Consider the following 20,816-nt stretch of genomic DNA (forward strand, 5'->3'; position numbering starts at 1 on the left):
TTTACGGGTAATTTTTACAAAAAATGCTAGTCGTTTATACGAAGCCTGAAGGGATAATTTTACATCATTTAGTGATTTTTAATAGGCATTTGAGTCGCAGTTCATCAGGGATTTTAATAAAGAAGACTTAATAAAAAAATTGCGTTCACACACTTATGGTAAGAAGGAGAAGATATGAAAATATCCATTCCGCTTCCAATATATCATATTATATCAATCATAAGCCAATTTTTGGATTCTCCTCCTTTGGAGTCGCAAGAAAAGTTGGCTCTATGCCACCTCTTACCACCTTATCGGAAAAGTAAGGCAAGTATAAGGCTAAAAACTTTAGAAAATATTAAGAAAACACCGAAAATTACATTAAAAAAGTGAGATGTAGATGTGAGGTACCCCACCATTAAATGACAAGTCAAGAATTCTGGCTGTGGCATATTGTAGACAACAAATTAAATAGGAGAAAGTGACTGTAGAGAAAGAATATGAGAAAAGTGGCACTAAAAACATAAGCTAACAAAGGAAAACTAAGAATAGTGTATTTATTTAGGTGACAGAGTTTCCTTCAGGTAATCAACTACATTCTGATACACAGAATCCAGCACCTTAGGCACAAGAGCATAAAGGCTCAAAATCTATTATAAAGATGGCTTGTGTAATTTGCACAAGGAACCAGATTATTAAAGATAACAGTGCCCTAGTAATTATTATTTTTGATGAAAGGCTTTAAAATCCACAGCAAAGAAATGCCCATCTAACACATTATTCTTACAATTATCATGGCAGATGTAATAAGGGGCATCGGGAGTTTTCATTTGTAAACCGTCTTGATTGTGCAGTGAGGTGTGAGTTGTTGGAAAGTGCTAGGATGGGAGAACGATAGAGATCCCTGTTTTTTCACCATACTTAAAAGGATCCCAGAAGAAAAGAAAAGACATGGGAGTCAAAAGACCTGAATCGGAAAGTCAGTCTGTTTAGTTGATAGGTTCAGTTCAGAAAAATCTGACACTCACATCTAACTAACAAAGAAGCTCATCACTCGTGGTGCTAAATTTTAACAGTGACTATGAGGATTGGGTTGAGCCAGCTGCAGTGGAAAATAGCTGTATATAAGGTCAAAATATGCTGGGGAACGAAAAAGGTCAGGAGTATGGCTGTAAAAATATAGTTAATTTCAAAGTTGGTTCTGGCTTGACCAGCTTTACGAATTTTTCTTAGAGGTTAGTAGATAGTGGAGATGAAGAGATATTGGTTTATCTCATATTTTCATCTTAGGGAAGTGGAAAGGCCGTAGTTAATAAAACTGATAGTAGAGAAGTAGCTAGTGCGAATCGCATGCCCAGATGCCCGCATGCTTGTTCTTATCTGGGAGGCAAAGAATATGATGCGATGATCAACCTAAGATCCCGCTGGCAGGACAGGAAGTGGCTTAACACATCAAATTAAATGGTCATTTAGATACTTTACCTCTATAGGTGGTGGATAGCATAGAGCACAAAATAGCATTGGACATTGACTTTGGCGAGAAGTAGGACGTGACGGTAAGCATCTGGAAAAAGAAGCTCCTATTTCAGTAAAACGACCAACGAATGCTTAATAGTTACTACGATTTCTCGGGATAGTTAGAAGGTATGCACGATTCATTTCAAATAATAAAGAAGTTAAAGTTCTGATATTGGGATTATAATATCAAAGACAAATATGGGAATGGAAAGAGGAGCAGAAGCAGGGATTTGGTGACCTACAAAATTCGTTAATTAAGGCTCCTGTTTTTGCTTGACATGATTTTCCAAAGATTTTTACGGTCCAGTGCAATGATAGTGGCTTAACTATGAGTTATGTTCTCATTTAGAAATATGAGGATAGTGAATACCCTATTATTTTCATGCGTCAAACTTTAAATTCATCAGATTAAGATTATTTGACAACCAAAAATTTCTGGTACAATAAAGAGTTGCCCAACGGTCAAACAGACGCTTACAAGTACATGACTAGGTAGGTTGAAAATGGCTTGTTCTACAAGTTCTAAGCCGATCAGTTACTGGATCCCATACCGTACACAGATGACAGTTGAAGGCTGGTAATTCCCTTAGAGAAGGGAAAAATAATTTTGATCGATGCCCATAACCTCACTAGCACAGGACACTTTGGGCTAGAAAGAATGTATAATGGAGTGGCTAAGGAATATTTCTGGCCTATGTTATTGGACGACGTATACGCATTCGTTTAGCAATGTCGGGTGTGTCAAAAGAATAAAATTTTGCAGACTAGACTGTAGGGCTTGATAGGCTCGAGGATAGTAGAATGGACCTAGAGGGTAGTGGCTGCTAATATAATAGAGCTTTTTCGCAATAAGAGCAAGTCTAAATACATCGTTGATTTTTAGCATCTGAGTACTTTTTGAATAGAACTAAAGTCACTGTGTAAGGCTTACGGGAAGAGTATTTTTACTGCGCTCCAGGAACTTGTAACATTCTATTGGAAAATGCCAGTATATTTCTTGACCAACAATGGAAAGGGACACTGTAATAAGTGGCTACAAAAAGTATTAGTTAAGTATACAGCACCTCACATAATTGCAATTTTCTATTATCCTCTGGTGAATCCCGTGAAAAGGATAAAAAACGCTTAGGACAATCATCGCCATATTTGAAGAGGCTGATCATTGTTCTTAAGACTTGCATCTACATGAGTTCTATCATGTTGTTAACATGGCTGTGCAGGCATCCACTAAGTTCTTGTCAATCTTTCCTAATCTAAGTAGGCAATCTCAGATAATTAAAAGCTGGAGGTAAGAATTTGTGAATGAAGCTCATGACAAGCAAACGAAGTATTACAATAAAGAAGAAGATTGAATACAACCAATAGGTACAGAAGAAAATATTGATACATCTTTATTATTGTTTTAAGAGGTGCATATGTATAAATGGCAGCACTTTTTAGAGATAGAATGTTCATATAAACAGTGCCGCCATGTACACATGTGCGCCTCTTAATACAATGATTAAGATGCATGAATATTTGCTTGTATACCTATTAGTCGTTTAAAATTTCTAACAAATTAACAAGCATTTAAAAGTTGAAGATAGTTCTACCGAGAGAAAATTAGGAGGTCTAAAGGAGTGATAGTAGTCGTTTTTATTGATTTTCTTTTAGTTAAATCTGCAAAACAGTAGTAACTAATGTTTTTTTTGAATTTCTGTTAAAGACTGGCTTAATAAATTTTTTAATTTACGAGAGAGTATTTGCTGTTAACTAGCCAATCAGCTTTTATTGATCGATAGTGGGAGATCAATCTAGGGTTTTTGTTAAAGACTCTCTAAAGTATCAAGCAAGAAAAAGTTAGTGGGCTAGTCAGTAGCAGACTTAAGTCTTTTTGTGCAATTTTTAATTTGCCCTTGGCTTATGCGATTAAAAAGAATTCTGCATAGTTGTAAAATAATAAGTGTGGTTCGCGACTTTGGCTATTTATTATAGGTTGTATTGAATAAGAAAAGGATTATTAGAGTATTTAACTGGATTTTTCCTTGGCTGGTTGGGTGTGATCAGTCACTTTCAGAGTTGCTAAAATACTAAGGCCAGAACTAACATTTAGTACCGTGAGTCCCAAGGATCCAAAAAGTTGTGAGCTCAGGTGAGTACGGTTTATCTGTATATGCAGTGGCTGTAGAGGTTACAACATGCGTAAAACAGTGAGAGTGACGCACTTACGAACCTCTCATGCCAAGTTAGTAGCTTCGTGGTGCCAGGAGTTAATGGGTATGTAACACGTGGCTAACGATGCCTTGGGTTGCGAGGCGCACTCCGCACCCCCTTTGAGCACAGCTAGTAGTGGCTGCGGACCCGTAGTTAGTGGTTCTGGAGTTCACGAGTAGTGGCTTCTTGGGGGCATGGTAGAGGCTTCTTTAAGGGCGTTTTAATAGTTCGTTAAAGGTGAGCCATTACCAGTAGAAGTGGAAATATCCACGCTATGCAGGGTACTTTTTGTTATGGCACTGAGGTATGGTGGTCGTACTATAGAGGCTATAAATGCACAGTTGTGGTCGTAGTGTTGTACTGGGGGTGGTTGTATGTATGTCAGAAGTTGGCCAGGTACGAAGTTACAATGTTCTTAATCAGAATAAAAATCTGCTTTCTTTTACAGAATACTGTCAGTCAAAGAGGTTTTAGAGATCATTGAATTTAAGCACATGGTATCAATGTCTTTGAGGGTATAATGTTATGTATATTAGATTATATTTGTCCATAATATTTTGTTTTGGAATGCTGCGTTTGTAAAAACTGTGGTAGATAAAAAGTGTTGATAGATTATTAGGATACTTGGTGGTGAGGAGGATGGTGTGGGGGTAGGAGAGGCTGTTATGTTGGGTAGTATGGACCGCTCACGTGGGAAAGTTAGAGGACATTGTGCTCTGGATGCTGTGATATCAGATGGTTTAAAGAGATGGCTCCCTTTCTTCCCAATAATAAATCATCAGCACCGACTTATAGGCCAAAGAGGTATAGGCTACTAACAAGCTTACTATAGAACAAGAGAAGGATGATGAAACATAAAGGAGGACTTCTTTATAGTAGAACCTTTTTTCTGCGCTCATTATCAAGGCATTTAAGTGTAAATTTTTTTTCTGAAGAACAAACGTATCGAGTGATTGGAGAAAAAATATATAATATTTTATAATAAAAAGTGGATCACGTATCCTATTTAACTGACTGTTAATTAAACTACTCGACGCAGTACTTAGCCAAGTAGTAGAGAGATTTTTTTTTATTCATTCGGATGTGTTAGTTGTGGACAATTCTTTTTTGCTTCTCATCTAAGCATATACCGTACTATCGTCAAATTTTGATCTCCCAGAGAAAGGGTGTATTGAGTTATGTAAGTTGTCATTCTTTTTTCTTCTTGAGAGAAGAAAGTCCATCCAGTGATGCTAAATGCCAGGAATGGCATACGGTGCTTTTATTTTGAAAAGCAAACCTAAACGTTGCTTGGTTTACTCATCTCCAACGTAGTACCAACCTTGCCAAAGAATGAAGTCAGTTAATGCGATACAAAAGTCTTAATCGGCGTAATAATAAGGAGGTATAAGGTAAAAAAACCAACAAACAGTAGCTACTTGGGTACCCAAGTATAAACTTCTTCTTTCATCAAATTATATGGCAAAAAATTTTACTATAAGTATAAAAATACTTTTTATCAAACAATATTGTGTACGAAGGTGTTGCAATTGTTGTGAGATTAAGTATACCTCCGTATAGTAGGTGTGGTCTCAATTATTACTTTAATGCCTAAAAAATACATTAGTATACACAATATTACGGCGTTTTAAAATATAAACAATAGATAGACTGAACACTAGAACACTGTGCACTTTCATCAAGTCTTCCGATAAATCTAAAACAACTTTCTGCTACCTACGCTGATTCCATGTCTAACGTCACGCTCACATCTGTCACATGCACTTAAACACTTATTCCTAATCCATTTTGGATATACTAAATATAATTGTATCGTAAAAGTAGAGACAAAGCATCCTGCAGTACTACTTCTTTTAATAGGGTAGTATTTTACGCCAGTGAGTGTCCTTTCAGGACGTTTATCACACCGAGATTTTTTCACAGATACTATTTAAACATTTAGCGTATATTCAAATGAGCAAAAGAAGTACTTTAAAAATTTTAGATTCCTCAACTATACCGTTTTTGGATGTATAAATTTAAAAAATCTTAATTGAACTTGTAACCTTACGGAAAAATCATGTAAAATTGCATTCGTACGATCTATAGAAATCTTCTAATTTTTCGGGTATAAAACATTATTTTACGATATCCTTATTTTATTTGCTAATAGATATACACGCTTTTGTTTTTTAATAATGCAACAAAGATAGGGTTAAGTGAGCGTAAAAGCGTCTATGTAAGTACATTCATATGAGAAAATAATTTCCAGCGTTGCTGCATGTTTGCACTTCTCTCACAACTCTGAGCTTTTTCCCCGCTTATTTTGATAAACATCCTTCAGTAAAAAAAACACTACAATTGCGAACGGAAGAACTGTAAAAGAATGAAACGCGGTAAAAATTAATTATTGTCTTTGTACAGTACAGAAATTTTTTTTTATTTTTGCAAATTTTGAAACGTTATAAAAAAATTGTAGAGGCGATTATTTATTCAATGTAATACAAACAAACCAACGGTTAATAGAAAAATACTTATTAATACAACATAATGTGCTCTGCTGGAATAAAATAATTTTAAAGATTTCAAAGAAAACATTTAAATGAAAAAACTTATCTGTTTGATAAATTATATTACTGTTATTTGTAATAAAGCCAAATAAAGTATTAAACAGTCAATAAGGAATTGTACTAAAAATAAGTTGCAAACCAAACGATAAAATAACGTAATCAAACTTATTATGTCGGGACCACTTATAGCTGAGTGCGATATGTACATAGACTTATAATGAGAAATAACTAACTTAGTGCATAAGTATTATGTATCAAGTGTAGATTTTGAAGAAAGTGTTGTTTTGTCGTACTGGCTCTTTTAAAATCTATTTTTTTAAACTGTAACATTCTTCACAGCACAATGAGCTGAATAAAATGTATAGCTTATACATTTGATATTATTCTACATTTCTTTTTAAGATAGGCATGGCTTAATATAATACGTGTACCTATAAAAATAATTGTTTTATGCTCATACTTGGTGAATCATATAAATAATACTATGAGTATTGTACCTATGAAATAGCACATGGCAGAACCATCTAGTTGTTTCAAGACCTTTTACATTAATCTTTTTTTTTTATACGACTAATATGCATAAACAATTTCAAACGAATGTCCAGAAGCATATTTGTATAGATATAGAAGAGTTTTAGGAGCATGATTCCAGATGGACTGTACGCTCAATTTCAAATTTGGTAGTAAATATGAATAAGTATTATGAATGAGCGGTAGTTCTTACGTAGAACTCTTTTCTATTACCAAGAAAAAAAAAAGTTTGTGTAAGAGTAGAGAATTTAAATCAGCAACGTTAAAAAATGGGCTCACTTGTTAGCACTACATCCCAAATGTGAAAATGTAAAACGTGGACTAAATTATACGCATTACGAAAATAGCTAAAATTTTGAAGGGATCACTATTTCCGTGCTGTCTAAGTAAATTTTTTATTAAAAAAAAAAAAAATGTTTTGTCTGTTAGTATATATTTTTTTGCAGAAAAAAATTCATAAAACTTTATAAAAAACTTTCTATTCTAACGAAACTACATAAGACCTTACCTTTTTATTTCACAGCAGAAAACAAACATATTTATTTTCTGCTTCATACATAATTGTTATACTGATACACGTTGTAAGAAAAAATCAAAGAATCATAAAAATATTAACGAAAAACACGACAATTTACTCTATGTAAAGACAATTGATTAAAATAAGGTAGAAAAAGATAAGAAAAGTTTCTTTATTACTCAGGTGATTGACAAGCATAAAGCAATGGATACAGATAACGTAGAAGAAGATAGACAAGGAAAAAAAAAATAGAAAATAAAGCCAAGAGGGTTAAAATAGTACCAATAATTATAATAAAATGAATTATCACTTAGTATAAATTGAATACTTATCTGGGTTGGTAAGCAGTTCACAATACATTAACTATAAAAATATATTAGCAAACACTGTTTTCGTTGCCTTACAACTAATCGAAAGTTGAAAACACAAACAGTTTAGTGTGTTTGAGTGAATAAGTATAAAATAAGCTTCACAGTGAACGGTACCAAAATTCTCAAGTTTTAAAACCACAATGATTGCTGCAGTGTAGTACACAGATTTTTATTGCACGAGTTATACGTTTTAAATACAACTTTTCTAATTCCTGTTTTAAAATATACTTCAGAAAATTCTAGTTTCATAAGCCATCCTTGCTACTGAATTGTTGATCGCAGTCTAAGGTTTTTCTGTCCATTACATTGTGAGCAATCATGTAATACATCCTTTTTTTGTCTCCAGGAAATACGTGTGACTTGCTACACATTCATATAAGTTTATCTCACTATTTGCTCAACTTGATAGCAATTAGTATGGTCATAGTTCTAAATATTTTAATTATATAATATGACAAACAAGATACTCATATGAAAAGTTGAGAATATGACACAACGTAGAAAAACGAGCTTATTGTGATATCTTTTGATGTGAAATTATTGTGCACTATGAATCAGTTTTCTCCTACAATTAAAGGTCAAAGGTTTGTAAAAAGTACTTTTTACTTTCAAGGATTTCTGAATGATAAAACCCAGACTCATCGTTATCTAATTAAGACCAAGTGATAAGTACAAGTTGGATTAACTATTAATCTTATCAAACTTTAAATACCCTTGACGTAATGAAAGCATATCTTAAAATTATATAATACAAGACTGTGTGCTACGAATTTAAGCTTTTTTTTAATGAACTTTCAACTTTATTTTTTAATAACTATAACACTCCTGAAAAATTTAAATGATGCTTACTATAGATTCTAACATACAAGTAATAAGTAAATAGTTACGTGCAAAAACACTTAGGCTATTGTTAAATGTTTTCTTAGTTTTTATTTCATTGCACTTTAAGAACAATTTGTGTGGTTACTGTACTTAAACTTTTTTTATAATTACAGGAAGATCTGACAAAGGAACAAATCACACGTGAGTACTCTATCAGATATTTGTAGTTCAGTCTGTTAAATCCTTTAAAAAAACTATGAGATTTGTAAAGTTTAAGGAAGTCACGAGAATTCTCATAACACAGGCCAAAAAAAATTTTACTCAAATTGTATACAAATTATAAATACTATTTAATTTTATTTCTAGGACAAGAAACGAAACAAAGTTCTTGTGACTGTGTTTCTGTTATGGAAACAGAGATGAAACAAAACAAATTGTGTGTAAAATTGATTTTAGTTTCAATTCTAAAAAATGAAACAAAATGACTCTCAGTTAAGTTTTGTTGCTAAAAACGAAACAGTTTACGATTATGTTTTTTTTTTTTTTTTTTTTTTTTTTTTCCAGAAACAAATCGAAACAAAATGAAACACAGCTAATAATTCTATCTACTTACCGTTATCACCAGTTATACTCTAAGCCATTGCAGTTAATATATCAGATATTTTAAGGTTTATTTTATAAACGGTAATAGCGTTACAGTTGAAGTTATGAGCGAGCTATCTTTTTTTGATTGTTGAAAAAGGAAGAAAACCATTATTAGTAATAAAAGGAGAAAAATGATGATAAATGTTAAAGGATAATGCTTACAGACACCAAGAGTCTCAGTTTTAGAGCCTATACCCGTGGCACACTTGCTCTAAGCCGATGCAGAAGCTGCAACCCAATAACCCTCAGCATCAGTTATTTGATAAATGTTCTTACATGTAAGCAAATATCTAAGAACATACACACATACAAATAGCTGCTTGTGATTAGCAGGCTCACTGAATGAGACAGCAGGAGAGAATCGTCTTTCTCTTTATAACCTACCAATTACTTGCAGCCACATGGTATAAGGCCTTTATTAACATGTAAGAACTTTCGTCAAATATCTTATACAGAGGATGCAGCCTCTGCATCAGCTCGGAGCAGGTACTTGTGATTACAGAAGTGAGATTCAGTTGAATCAGACTCAATAATCTTATAAAAGTAAATACATGAGTACGATTATACTTTTAGAAGTAATAGTTGTTCATTTACTTATAAAAAGTTTAAATTATTAATCATCAGTCTTTATGCCTGACCTTCTTTAGTCGTAAATTGAATGTTAATGAGTTTCTGGAAGTTTAAAAACATGCTAATTATATTAATGCCCTTAAAATATTTGTAAAGCATAATGAATTTACGGACTGGCCTTGCAACTTACAATAAGACATATCAACAGTAGGTAATATAAGGAAATACGGGGCCTGGCTTCCTAGAGTTAAGGGTACGGGGCCACTCCAGCTATAAGGGTATGGGGCCAGGCTTTGTATCTCTATAGGTATGAGATCATTCCTTGTTATGTATCAGCACTGATCTACTTTTCTAAAGAGGTATGACTTACGCATTATAGCATTATACTGACCTTGCAGTACGCATCGGTGAAAATAGCTTTGCTTTAATTTCAAAAAATGCACTGCTGCTATCCTTACAGTAGAAATTATTCTCCTGTATAATGATAAAAGCCCTAACCACGCTCTTATGAGTACGGAAGTAGGAAACTTTATGGCTTCAAAATTTAATGGAAAGGAGAGACAATGGCCATACCTTGTAAGGTACAGACTTTGTTTTGCGTCTTTATTGAATTTTTACTTTTAATCTATAAATTTTACTGCTATAATATAATGTTCTAAAAGCTCAATCTTATGTAGAGCACAGTTTAAGTTGCATAACTTATAGTGGTTTTTATAAACACTAAGAATTTTAATTTTGTCCATCGTTAGATAACTAAACTCCATAGTATTAAAAACATAAAATTTGAGTTTGTCTCAATAACTTTTCTGCACAAAGCTACCTACAGATATTTTGCGCGCATTAACGAGATACTCTCTGAAGATTTTACCTATAGTATTTTGTGGTAGCTCATCTGTATAAGATGGTATCTCATGATAATGACATTGCAGCCAAGTGTTTCCTTTTCTTTATTTGTTAGTAAGCCTGTTTCAAGAAAATATTTGCTTTGATGTAAACGCAATAGATTTAGTGTCTCTAGTTAACAGAATTACGGCTAATTCTGTTAACACAAAGTCTTGTTACACCTAATAGGCTTGTGTGCCATATAAATATTAACCCTGAGATTGCTAGAGATTTACTGCACTCAAACTCAAACTGTTGTGTCTTTTATAGTGCTGTAACTGCACTGCTACCATCTTAAAGATTATAGTCCCATCAAACCCCAGTTACGTTTTTTTACATCCTTACTTATTTGACAGTCTTGTATAATTCGATGTTGTAAAGTTAGGCAACTAACCAATGATGATGTGTTGTTAGAAAAATTTTTATGAGATTTCATTTCTAAGCGCACATTTACTGGATCATTTATTAGTGATTTCTTTTTCTTAGAGCAATTAATCACAATATGTCAGTTAGAAAGGATCTTGCACTAACCCTATAAAATTGTGGTTCCCAATGAATTGTTAAATCTAAAATTTTAACATGTTATAGCATATGCCACTTAGGCCATGGCCACCACTGCTGCTGCTGCATATCTCCCATCGTAGTCACTCTCGATCAAGCAGCTACTGCTTATTCTGGTTGTCATGTGTTAATTTTATTATCTTTTTCCGCTGATACTGCTGTATCTCTGATATCTAACTGGTTTTTCTTTGATGTCCTTTTCTCCTCCTCTCAGCGTACGAATAGCTTCGAAGAATAAGGTCAAAGAAGCTTCAAGTTTATGATCATTGTGTATACGTTGTATCAGCGAGACTGTTTTAGGCATGTAGATAATTTTTTTGTTATTATAACATACATTATATGCTTAGGCCAAATGTTTACCTGGATATTAGGCGAGACACTCATCCAGACATTCATCCAGTCACTTAGCCATTTTTAGCCAGACCTCAAGCTGAAAGTTAAGCCATACTTTGAGCCAGACTGTAAACCAGACTTTGTGCCATACTTGTAGCCAGACATGAAGCGAGCCTTTGAGCAAAACATTCAGACAAATACTGAGCCATACTTTTAGCCTGACTGTGAGATAGACTTTAAGCTAGATATGCAGCCACAAACTGAGCGAGAAATTAAGCTAGATTTTGAACTGAATTTTAAGCCACACTCTTAGCTGCATAAAGTCAGACATTCAGCCATACGGGCATTATTAACTGATTAATTAAATACTATAGATAGGCAGCTCAACTTTCTATAGTGCCGTTAATTTACTTAGTCCAGCGAGACAATATTTTTAGACTAGCTCTTAGGCTCAAGCGTCAGTACGATTGACAGATATTAACTTTAAAATTTTGTTGAGATGTAAGTGTGTGGTTGGGAAGTCCTCAATCCGAGGTCATCCCACAGTTGATATTTATGTCTCTTTTAATACTATTCACAGTCTCATGGAATTATACGATAAAGTCCTTTTGCTTATAAGAATAAATTATTTATTCTGAAATACAAATCAATAAAGATACATAAATGAGCTTATAGCTAAGATTTACAAGAGTATAAAAGTATAAACGTGTGTTCTATCGATTTTAGGTTATGGACACTTTGTTGTATTTTATAATAACGGTGTGTTACTAATTCTTTATAAAAATTGGTAAATAAGTCAATAATGGGGCCCCATAAAAGAGGTAGCGTTCGTTCGTTACCAATATGAAAAGAAACCTCCTGCTTATTTCGTTTGCAAGCAAATACTCATCAGCCAGGGCGCCATGATGGCTGTGTAAGTCATTAGGTAAGTAATTAGTGTGGACTCGATCGAACAGAACGCTTCGAACTCACGGGCGTTAGCTAACGCACTGAACACGACGAATCGCAAAAGGTTTTCTTAGAGCACCATGTGCCCCTTCTCGCTGCGTAGCAAGAACTGAGTCAGAGAGCGCAGTCGGTCAGGCTCAGCTTGGCGCTACCAAAGGCTCCCGAAGGCAAACGTGTATACAGCTGACTCACACACAGGTGTACGCCGGCTTCCTTCATTATGTATATAGCTTCTTTCTCCCCTACGTTGTGTCTCATTTTTCGCCATAGATACATGCTGTACATGCTCTTCCCCATTGGGAGAGGACACAACCAATTACAACCAATCATTTTCGTATTGTTTACATTTGTTTCTCATTGCAATAAAGAAAATTTCAATAGTAATCATCATTTTGACTCGAGATTTCAAAGTCTTTCTTGGTGTCAAATAAAGGACATAGTCTCTTTATATTTCTTAAATATACGCGTTTCTCTATCTTTACTGAGATCACTCTCACCACTCCATCGCCTCCTGGATAAACTTCTACCACTTGTCCAATTTGCCACTGCATACAAGGCTCGTTTTTATTGATTACAAGGACTACCGTCTCCTTTTCAATATTCATATCTGGCTTAAACCACTTTTGCCGCTTCTGCTATTCGGTCAAGTATTCGATCTTCCACCTGCATCAAAAATCTTGTTTGGATTTAGTTATCATTTTCCAGCAAGACAAACGATTATCTGGCACAGAAAATACATCACTCTGCGGCAGCATCGTGAAAGCTCGCCCTATTCGAAAATGAGCTGGCATTAAGGGTATAGGGTCATTTGCGTCCATCGAGATCGGGCATAGCGGTCGCGAATTAGGAATAGCTGTGATTTCGTACGTGAAAGTCGAGAGAATTTCGTACGTGTACAAACGATCACCAACGACTCGTCTTAGATGATGTTTACATGACTTTACGGCTGTCTCCCATAGACCCTCGAAATGGGGAGTCAGCGGTGGGTTGAAGTGCCATTCGATTTTTTGAGCAAGAGCAAAATCTGATACTTGAGACTTAAATCTTCCCGCTCTAAGAGAACATATAACTCACAAAGTTTACTGCTTGTTCCGAAGAAATTAGTCCCATTATCGGAATAGACATGGGCCGGCAAACCACGGCAGCTGATGAATCGCTCAAAGGCTGCCAAGATCGCGTCAGTACTAAGGTCACTCACCAGTTCGATATGGACTGCTTTTACTGTCATACGTACAAAAATGCACCCATATACTTTAATTTTTCTCTTGTTTTGATGCCTTTTTTTTCTTTGAACATTAGACCAAAAAAGTCTACACCCGTGTAATAGAATGGATGAAAATAAACTAAGAGAAAACGAGTGTATCGTAATTTGTGACTTCTAACAAAATCCGTTGATCGAATTTCTTAAAATAAATTTACCGTGTGTTAATAAAATAACATACATGTCTGACGATGCAAATGGACAGTATAAAAATAAAAAGAACTTCATTAATCTCACTCATCACTTTGAAAACTTAAAAATAGCAGCAGAGTGGCATTTTTTTCCCACTTTACATAGAAAGTGGCCATGCGACGGAATAGGCAGGGCTGTAAAACGACTAGCTGCCAGAGAAAGTCTTCAGAGAATTAACACTCTCATTCAAACACCGCGAGAACTTCTTGATTGAGCCACAGAATCACTGCCAACTATTACTTGTCATTATTCTACAAATGACGATGACGAAGTAGAAAGAAAACTAGTGTCAGAGAGATTTTTAAGAAAAACAACGTTTAAGGGAACTCTAAAATATCATAGCAGGAATCCACTATCTTGTCAAGAATTAGAAGCAAGGCTGTTTTCTTTCCACAAAAAAACAATTACTGTGAAAATTTTCAAGGAACATAATTTTGTTATCAAACTGAAAAAAAAATTTTACTTGTACATAACAATTTTTTTACATCTATGAATAAATATTAAAGAATTATAAACGTTCACTAAGTTTCTTATTACACTTTTTTATGAATTTAATAAAATATAATTTCTTCAGTTATTATTGCTTATCTTCGTCTTAGAAGTAAAAAATTACTGTCAATAAATGATGAAATGGTGATTTCTCCCTTTTTTGCATGATAATACAAAATTTTGAGGTTGTACTGACAAATGGTTAATACAAAAGATGTAGATCTCTTAATCATCTACAACTTTTACTTATAACTTTTTTTGTTACGAGGTACATATATCATTTTATACTCAAAAAACAGTTTTTTTTTACCATTACGCTCTACATAAATTAATATTTCAACAGTAACAATTGAAAAGTCTCCATGTTTTAAAAACATGATTTTCATGTAAAATTCGCCGCAAAAATAGTAATAATAAGAACTAGTAGGTAAACTATGAGGGTTCTGGCTCATTTTCCCCCCTAGGGTGGCAGGGGGGAGCTGTAGCGCGAGGGTATTAGGCGCCTTCCCTCCAAGTGGGTGGCTCTGAGCTGTCACAGCTCTGAGTGGAGGGGGGTGGGCGGACAATTGTGTGAACGCCCCTGTATAACAGATGTGTACGTGTAATGGTGTGTTGGGTCAGCCATGCTATTGCACTAGCTTAACGATGCCTCCCCCCCTTTGATTACTACACGCATGCATAAAAATGTACACTAAGCTCATATCGTGATATTATGGCTGCACACGCGCTCCTTGAGGTGGCTTATCGTGCTCAGACGTCAGTGTCTTCCATGAAGCAGCTGGGTACAGCTGCTTACAGAGGATTGGGATTAAAAATTAATATTAATAAATATGTTTCGTGTCAAGTCATATACAAATGTATTAAGTATGGAATTTGCAGAAAATTTCTTTAGTTACATCTGATATTTCTAACATTATAACTATACATATGCATAAAAAACTAATATATCTTATAATGTATGCTGAATTATTTTTAATTATTAGTTATTCCTAATGTTTTAGCATAAACCATTTATAGTTATTATTCAAAAACAACAGACACACACATATAACAAATAAAGCCATTTGTTTTGTGTTGAGGTTTGAATCTGAGGGATTCTCGAATATTTTGTCGTAAGGTTAACACACAAGAATTGGAAACGCTGAATTAATGGAAATAATCAATTTATTATAAAACTTCCTATTTATTTTACACTTTAACATCCTAAATTCTATCAGGCTTACGACTGATATACTAAGCCATATAAATTTACTTAATGCCTGAACGCTGAGTGAGTTTATAGAGAGAATCAGACTGTTGTAATAGAACGAAAACTCCAACGAAACGATAGAACGCTCGCTGGAATACAATAAGATAGTTACAATTCACAAAACGAGACACTAGATTGACTATAGAGATCTCGCTTGAGGTGCGCGGGGGGCTCGACGGTCAGAAGCGGACTGACAAGCGCGCGTTGTCTCTCGACGAGAGAGCCGCAGCTCTCTTTACAGGCAAGTCTAATTGGTCAGAGAGACACGATGAGTTGGACTCTCATTGGCGCATATTGATGTCAGCTCAACCTGTAAATACTAAGCATTAAGCGCGCTTATATTTAAACTCAATACCGAACATTTTCCCCCACCTTTGCTTCGACCAGGGAAGAAGCAAACAATAAATCAAGCAAACTAAAGAGCCAAACTGATTGTATTTGGCTCCACTAAAGTAACAAAAAAGACTGAATTTAGTTTTTGTAAGCGCAACTAATCAATAGAACTAACAAACTATTTATGATTCTAACCTTTCGCTTTCAATTAATAAAACTAACTTATTAATAGGCCTAATTAGGGTAGTAGCCGAGGTTTTTAATTTTACAATTCTTACTTTTGAATCAGAGCCCGGAAATATTTCAATGATGCGAGCTAAAGGCCAACATCCGGGGGGATTGTTTTCACTACGAATTAGAACTAAAATGATTTAGTTCTAATTCGTAGTGAAAACAATCCCCCCGGATGTTGGCCTTTGTTTGGATGTTGAATGATCACCTGAAACGAGCGCTTCGGGACTACCCACTTTGACCTTTGTTGCAGTGATGTTAAATACTCTTCTGACCATCGATGCCAAAAACTCTGGTTTAATTGCGATATAAGCTTCCATCTGTGTAAACATGAGATTTTAACATCTGTAAGGTTTACTTCAGGCAATATGGTAACTGGACGCAAATTGATAAGATGAGCAGGAGTTAGGCAATCAAGATCGCGGGGATCACTCGTTAAGGGAGATATAGGGCGCGAATTCAGACATACCTCTATTTTACAAAGTAATGTTGAATACTCTATAAATGTGAAGACCTGCTCACCGACAACTCTCTTCAAATGTTTCTTAGTTGATTTGACAGCTGCCTCCCATAAACCCCCCATATGCGGAGCGGCTGGGGCATTGAAATGCCAATTGGTTTTTAATATCTCTAACTTGTGAATTAGGTCGGCCGATTTGCAAAGTTCAAGCCAATTACTTCTCAGTTCCTTATCAGCGCCAACAAAATTTGTTCCCCTATCACTAAAAAGGTCCGAGCAATGACCTCGTCTCGCTATAAAACGCTGAAAGGCGGCTATAAATCCTTCTGAACTGTAGTCTTCAACTATTTCTAAATGAACAGCGCGAGTGTTCATACAAACGAAAACAGCCACATAGCCTTTAGTCGTGCCTTTACCCCTGGTTTTAGAAAGTCTGACCGACAGCGGACCGGCGTAATCTACACCTGCCTTAAGAAAAGCTGCGGAAGGTACGACTCGAGCGCTAGGCAGGTCGGCCATAAGCTGACTTGGAGTTACAGCAGAATATCGTTTACAAGTAAAACACTTGGTAGTAACAGAGCGAACACTTTGACGACCACGTATAATCCAATACTCACGACGACAAGTACTTAATGTTAGTTGAGGTCCGCCGTGTAAAGTAATCTTATGAGCTTGTTCTATTATCAATTTGGTGAGATGGTCACTCGAGGCTAGGATCAACGGGTATTTAACATTGAAACCTAACAAAGAATGGCTCAAACGACCCCCAACCCTAATCAAACCATCTTTAAGAAATGGTTTGAGCTTAATTAAAGAACTTTTGGATGGTAAACTAACTACTTGCTCACTAGATTCTGATAACAACTTTAACTCTAAAGGAAAATGAGTAGTTTGATGAAGGTAGACCATTAGCAATTTAGAATTCGTGAGTTCAGAAACTGTAAGCGATAAATTTGCACGAGAAACAATAGCATCTACCTCAAGAAACAATAACTGAGTTTTTTTTTCAACACGAGCTAGTAATTTGTAAAAAAATCTTAAACAATATGCAGTCACACGTAATAGTTTATCTAAATTAGAGTATTGGTAGTAGAGATCCCAAGTAGAAGTTGATTGAGTTTGCTGGTGACTAACGGTATGAACCGATTCATCAGTTGAAACTGTCAACGGAGTTTGAAAGTCGCGATACTCGGGATGAAGCTCGTGTAGTAAACTAGGACCACAGAACCATTCCGAATCTACGCTCAACTGAGATGGCAAGACACCTCGAGAGGCAATGTCTGCTGGATTTAATTTACCCGATACGTGATGCCAGTAAGCATTTGGAACTAACTGATGAATGTCACTACAACGATTAGCTATGAAAGTAGGCCATTTGGAGGGTTGAGCGTGTAACCAGTACAAAACATCTTTGGAGTCTGACCATAAATGAATAGAATCGATGCATGGTTTTGAACTAAGACTAAATAGGTGGGTAATTTTGGCTAATAGTTGAGCAGCGCAGAGTTCGAGCCGCGGAATACTTAGAACTTTTAGTGGAGCTACTTTCGTCTTGGCTAACTGGAGTGACACGCTAACTTGATCTCCTTGAACCATACGAGTGTACAAGACGGCAGCGTAAGCTGATTTTGAGGCATCAGCATAACCATGTAACTCAATCGAATTAACTTGCGGATTGAAACTATTCCATCTAGGTATGCTAATGTTATTCAGTTCTAGAATTTGTGACAACCAAGGTAACCATTTATCCGTTATTTCCTTTGGAGCTGGAGAGTCCCAATCTATTTTGACTAACCATAACAATTGTAAAAGAATTTTGGCATACACGATTACTGGAGAGAGCCAACCAAGGGGGTCGTAGAAACGAGCTATGTAAGAGAGTATAGATCTTTTGGACCATTTATCTTGAACAGGAGGATCGTGTACACGGTAACGAAAAAGGTCTTCTAACGGAAACCAAACTATACCTAGCACCTGAACCGATGAATCTACTTCACTCAAGGAAACCGAAGGCGAGTCAGCTAACAATAGAGTGGACACTCCGTGTAAAAGCTTCAAATTATTAGCAGACCACTTATGTAGCGAGAAACCACCAAGAGTAGTAACCTTTATCACTTGGTCTCTTTTGTCTAGAGCCTCCTTCAAAGTATGACCTCCCGAGAGGACGTCATCCATGTAGATTTCGTTACTTAACACCGAAGAAGCCATTGGGTATTCCTCACTATAGTCTATAGCTAACTGTTTCAAGACTCGAGACGCTAAAAAGGGTGAACAAGCTAAACCGTAAGTAACGGTTTTTAACGTGTAAATCTGCATAGTCTCTGAAGACTGAAACCGCCAGCAAATGCACTGAAATTTCCTATCTGATTCATTTATCCAGATCTGGCGGAACATTTTCTCAATATCTGAAGTAAATGCGAATTCGTAATTTCGCCAAGAAGAAATAAGCTCAGGAAGACAAGGTAACAGATTAGGGCCTGCATGAAGCAATTCGTTAAGTGAAGTACCTCCAGGAGTCTTGGCAGAGCCATTGAAGACCGTTCGAAGTTTAGTGGTGGTGCTCGATATCTTAATAACACCGTGATGCGGCATGAACCAACACTCTTTGACTAAAGCATCATCCAGTGTAGACATGTGATCTAGATCTCGATATTTCTGCATAAAATTTATGTACAAAGTAGATAAGTCGGGATATCGATGAAATCTACGTTCTAAATTAGCCATCATTGACAACGATAAAAACCTAGAATCCTCGCGAGACTTTTGATAACTGTTAGGATCAACTCTGAAGGGTAATCTGACCACATAGCGACCAGATTCATCTCGGTAGTGCGTGTGCGCGAAGTAGTCTTCGCAAGCTCGCTCATCGGCGGTGAGCTTCTGAGTAGGACTGCTAGAGAGCTCTTCTACTTCCCAAAAGCGCTGAAGCAGCGGTAACAACTGAGACTCATCGTAACAGTGAAGCGAGAATTGAGAACTAGAAGAAGGCTTAGCAGAACCAATAGAGCCAGACAGAATCCAACCAAGTAGAGTACGCGACGCTATGGGCTCATTGGTATTACCCTTTCTAAGGCCTTCTTCTACAATTTTAGCATGAACTGCAGCTCCAAAAATGATATCAATTTTATCTGAACTTGTATATTGAGGATCGGCTAATTCAAGATCGTCTAAATAGTGTAAATTTGATTTAAATCGACTAGCAGGAGGCTGATATGACGAAACCTGTGGCAATACTTTCGCTTCGACTAACAACTGGAATTTCGAGGGGAACCTAGGTCGAACATTAAAACTAACTATACCTTTAGCAACTCCAACTAAAGCACCACCTGTTCCCGAGATGGGAATACTCGAGTGTTGACGCTTTAGCCTTAGAATATCACAGAGCGAATCAGTTATGATAGAACACTGCGAGCATTGATCTATAAGAGCTCTAACTAACAAACGTACACCAGTAGGTCCAGTGACGTAAACTCGAGCAGTAGCCAGTAATACACCAAGACCACGAGAAACAGACGAATCAGTATGATGAGAAGTCTGCTCAGAGTCCCTACCTTTAGAGTAATTGGCTTTGCTAGAATTTAAGTGAGTATCATGAGGCTCTTGACTCTGAACAGGCTTTGGAATATGTAAGAGGGTATGATGCCTTCTCTTACAATTAAGACAACTATACTTGGACTTGCAATCCTTCAACTGATGATGACCTAGACAATTAAAACACAATCTATCTTTGACTACTAACTCCTTTCGAGCATCAACCTCCATTCTTTTGAAACGTTCACACTTAGAAAGAGTATGATCACCTTTACACTCTGAACATACCAGGACATTCTTAACTACTCCCTGACTATCAGCTGAATCGGAAACATTGGACTGATGAGAGACAGAAGCAGATGCCTTCGGGACAGGTTTCGAAAGTGGTGGCTTAAGGTTTGAACTAACTGTTTCACACGATTCAAGAGTTATGATTTGTGAAGAGATAAATTCCCGTAGTTGGATTAGAGTGGGTGGTTGAGTGCTACTACCTAGGAATTTACTCCAATCTTTATTGGTTGTGATGTCAAACTTACTAACTGTTAGAGCAATATAGAGATCCCCTGTGCCTAAATCACGGCCTAATGCATTTAATGAATCGATTGTGCTAATCATCTCCTTACTAATGCGTTTCAACTCTAAACAGGAGTC

General features: G+C 35.9%; 1 protein-coding gene across 4 annotated transcripts in view; it reads left to right on the top strand.

The window, feature by feature from the left end:
• LOC106639940 (troponin C, isoallergen Bla g 6.0101-like) overlaps positions 1–20,816 on the top strand; it is a 352,184-nt gene that overhangs the window by 105,991 nt on the left and 225,377 nt on the right. For 2 of the 4 annotated variants that reach the window (XM_089594188.1, XM_089594190.1), the window contains exon 2: positions 8,654–8,681. In XM_089594188.1, the coding sequence (XP_089450314.1) occupies positions 8,654–8,681 (28 nt within the window). Of the gene's footprint in view, positions 1–7,475; positions 7,628–8,653; positions 8,682–20,816 lie in introns of those variants that run through there. The other 2 variants (XM_089594189.1, XM_089594191.1) reach the window with 2 other exon arrangements.

This window comes from Copidosoma floridanum, unplaced genomic scaffold, assembly GCF_036245765.1.
Source record: "Copidosoma floridanum isolate Cflo_tuat_1 unplaced genomic scaffold, Cflo_Japanese_pri ptg000021l, whole genome shotgun sequence".
NCBI classification, from domain to species: Eukaryota; Metazoa; Arthropoda; class Insecta; order Hymenoptera; family Encyrtidae; genus Copidosoma; species Copidosoma floridanum.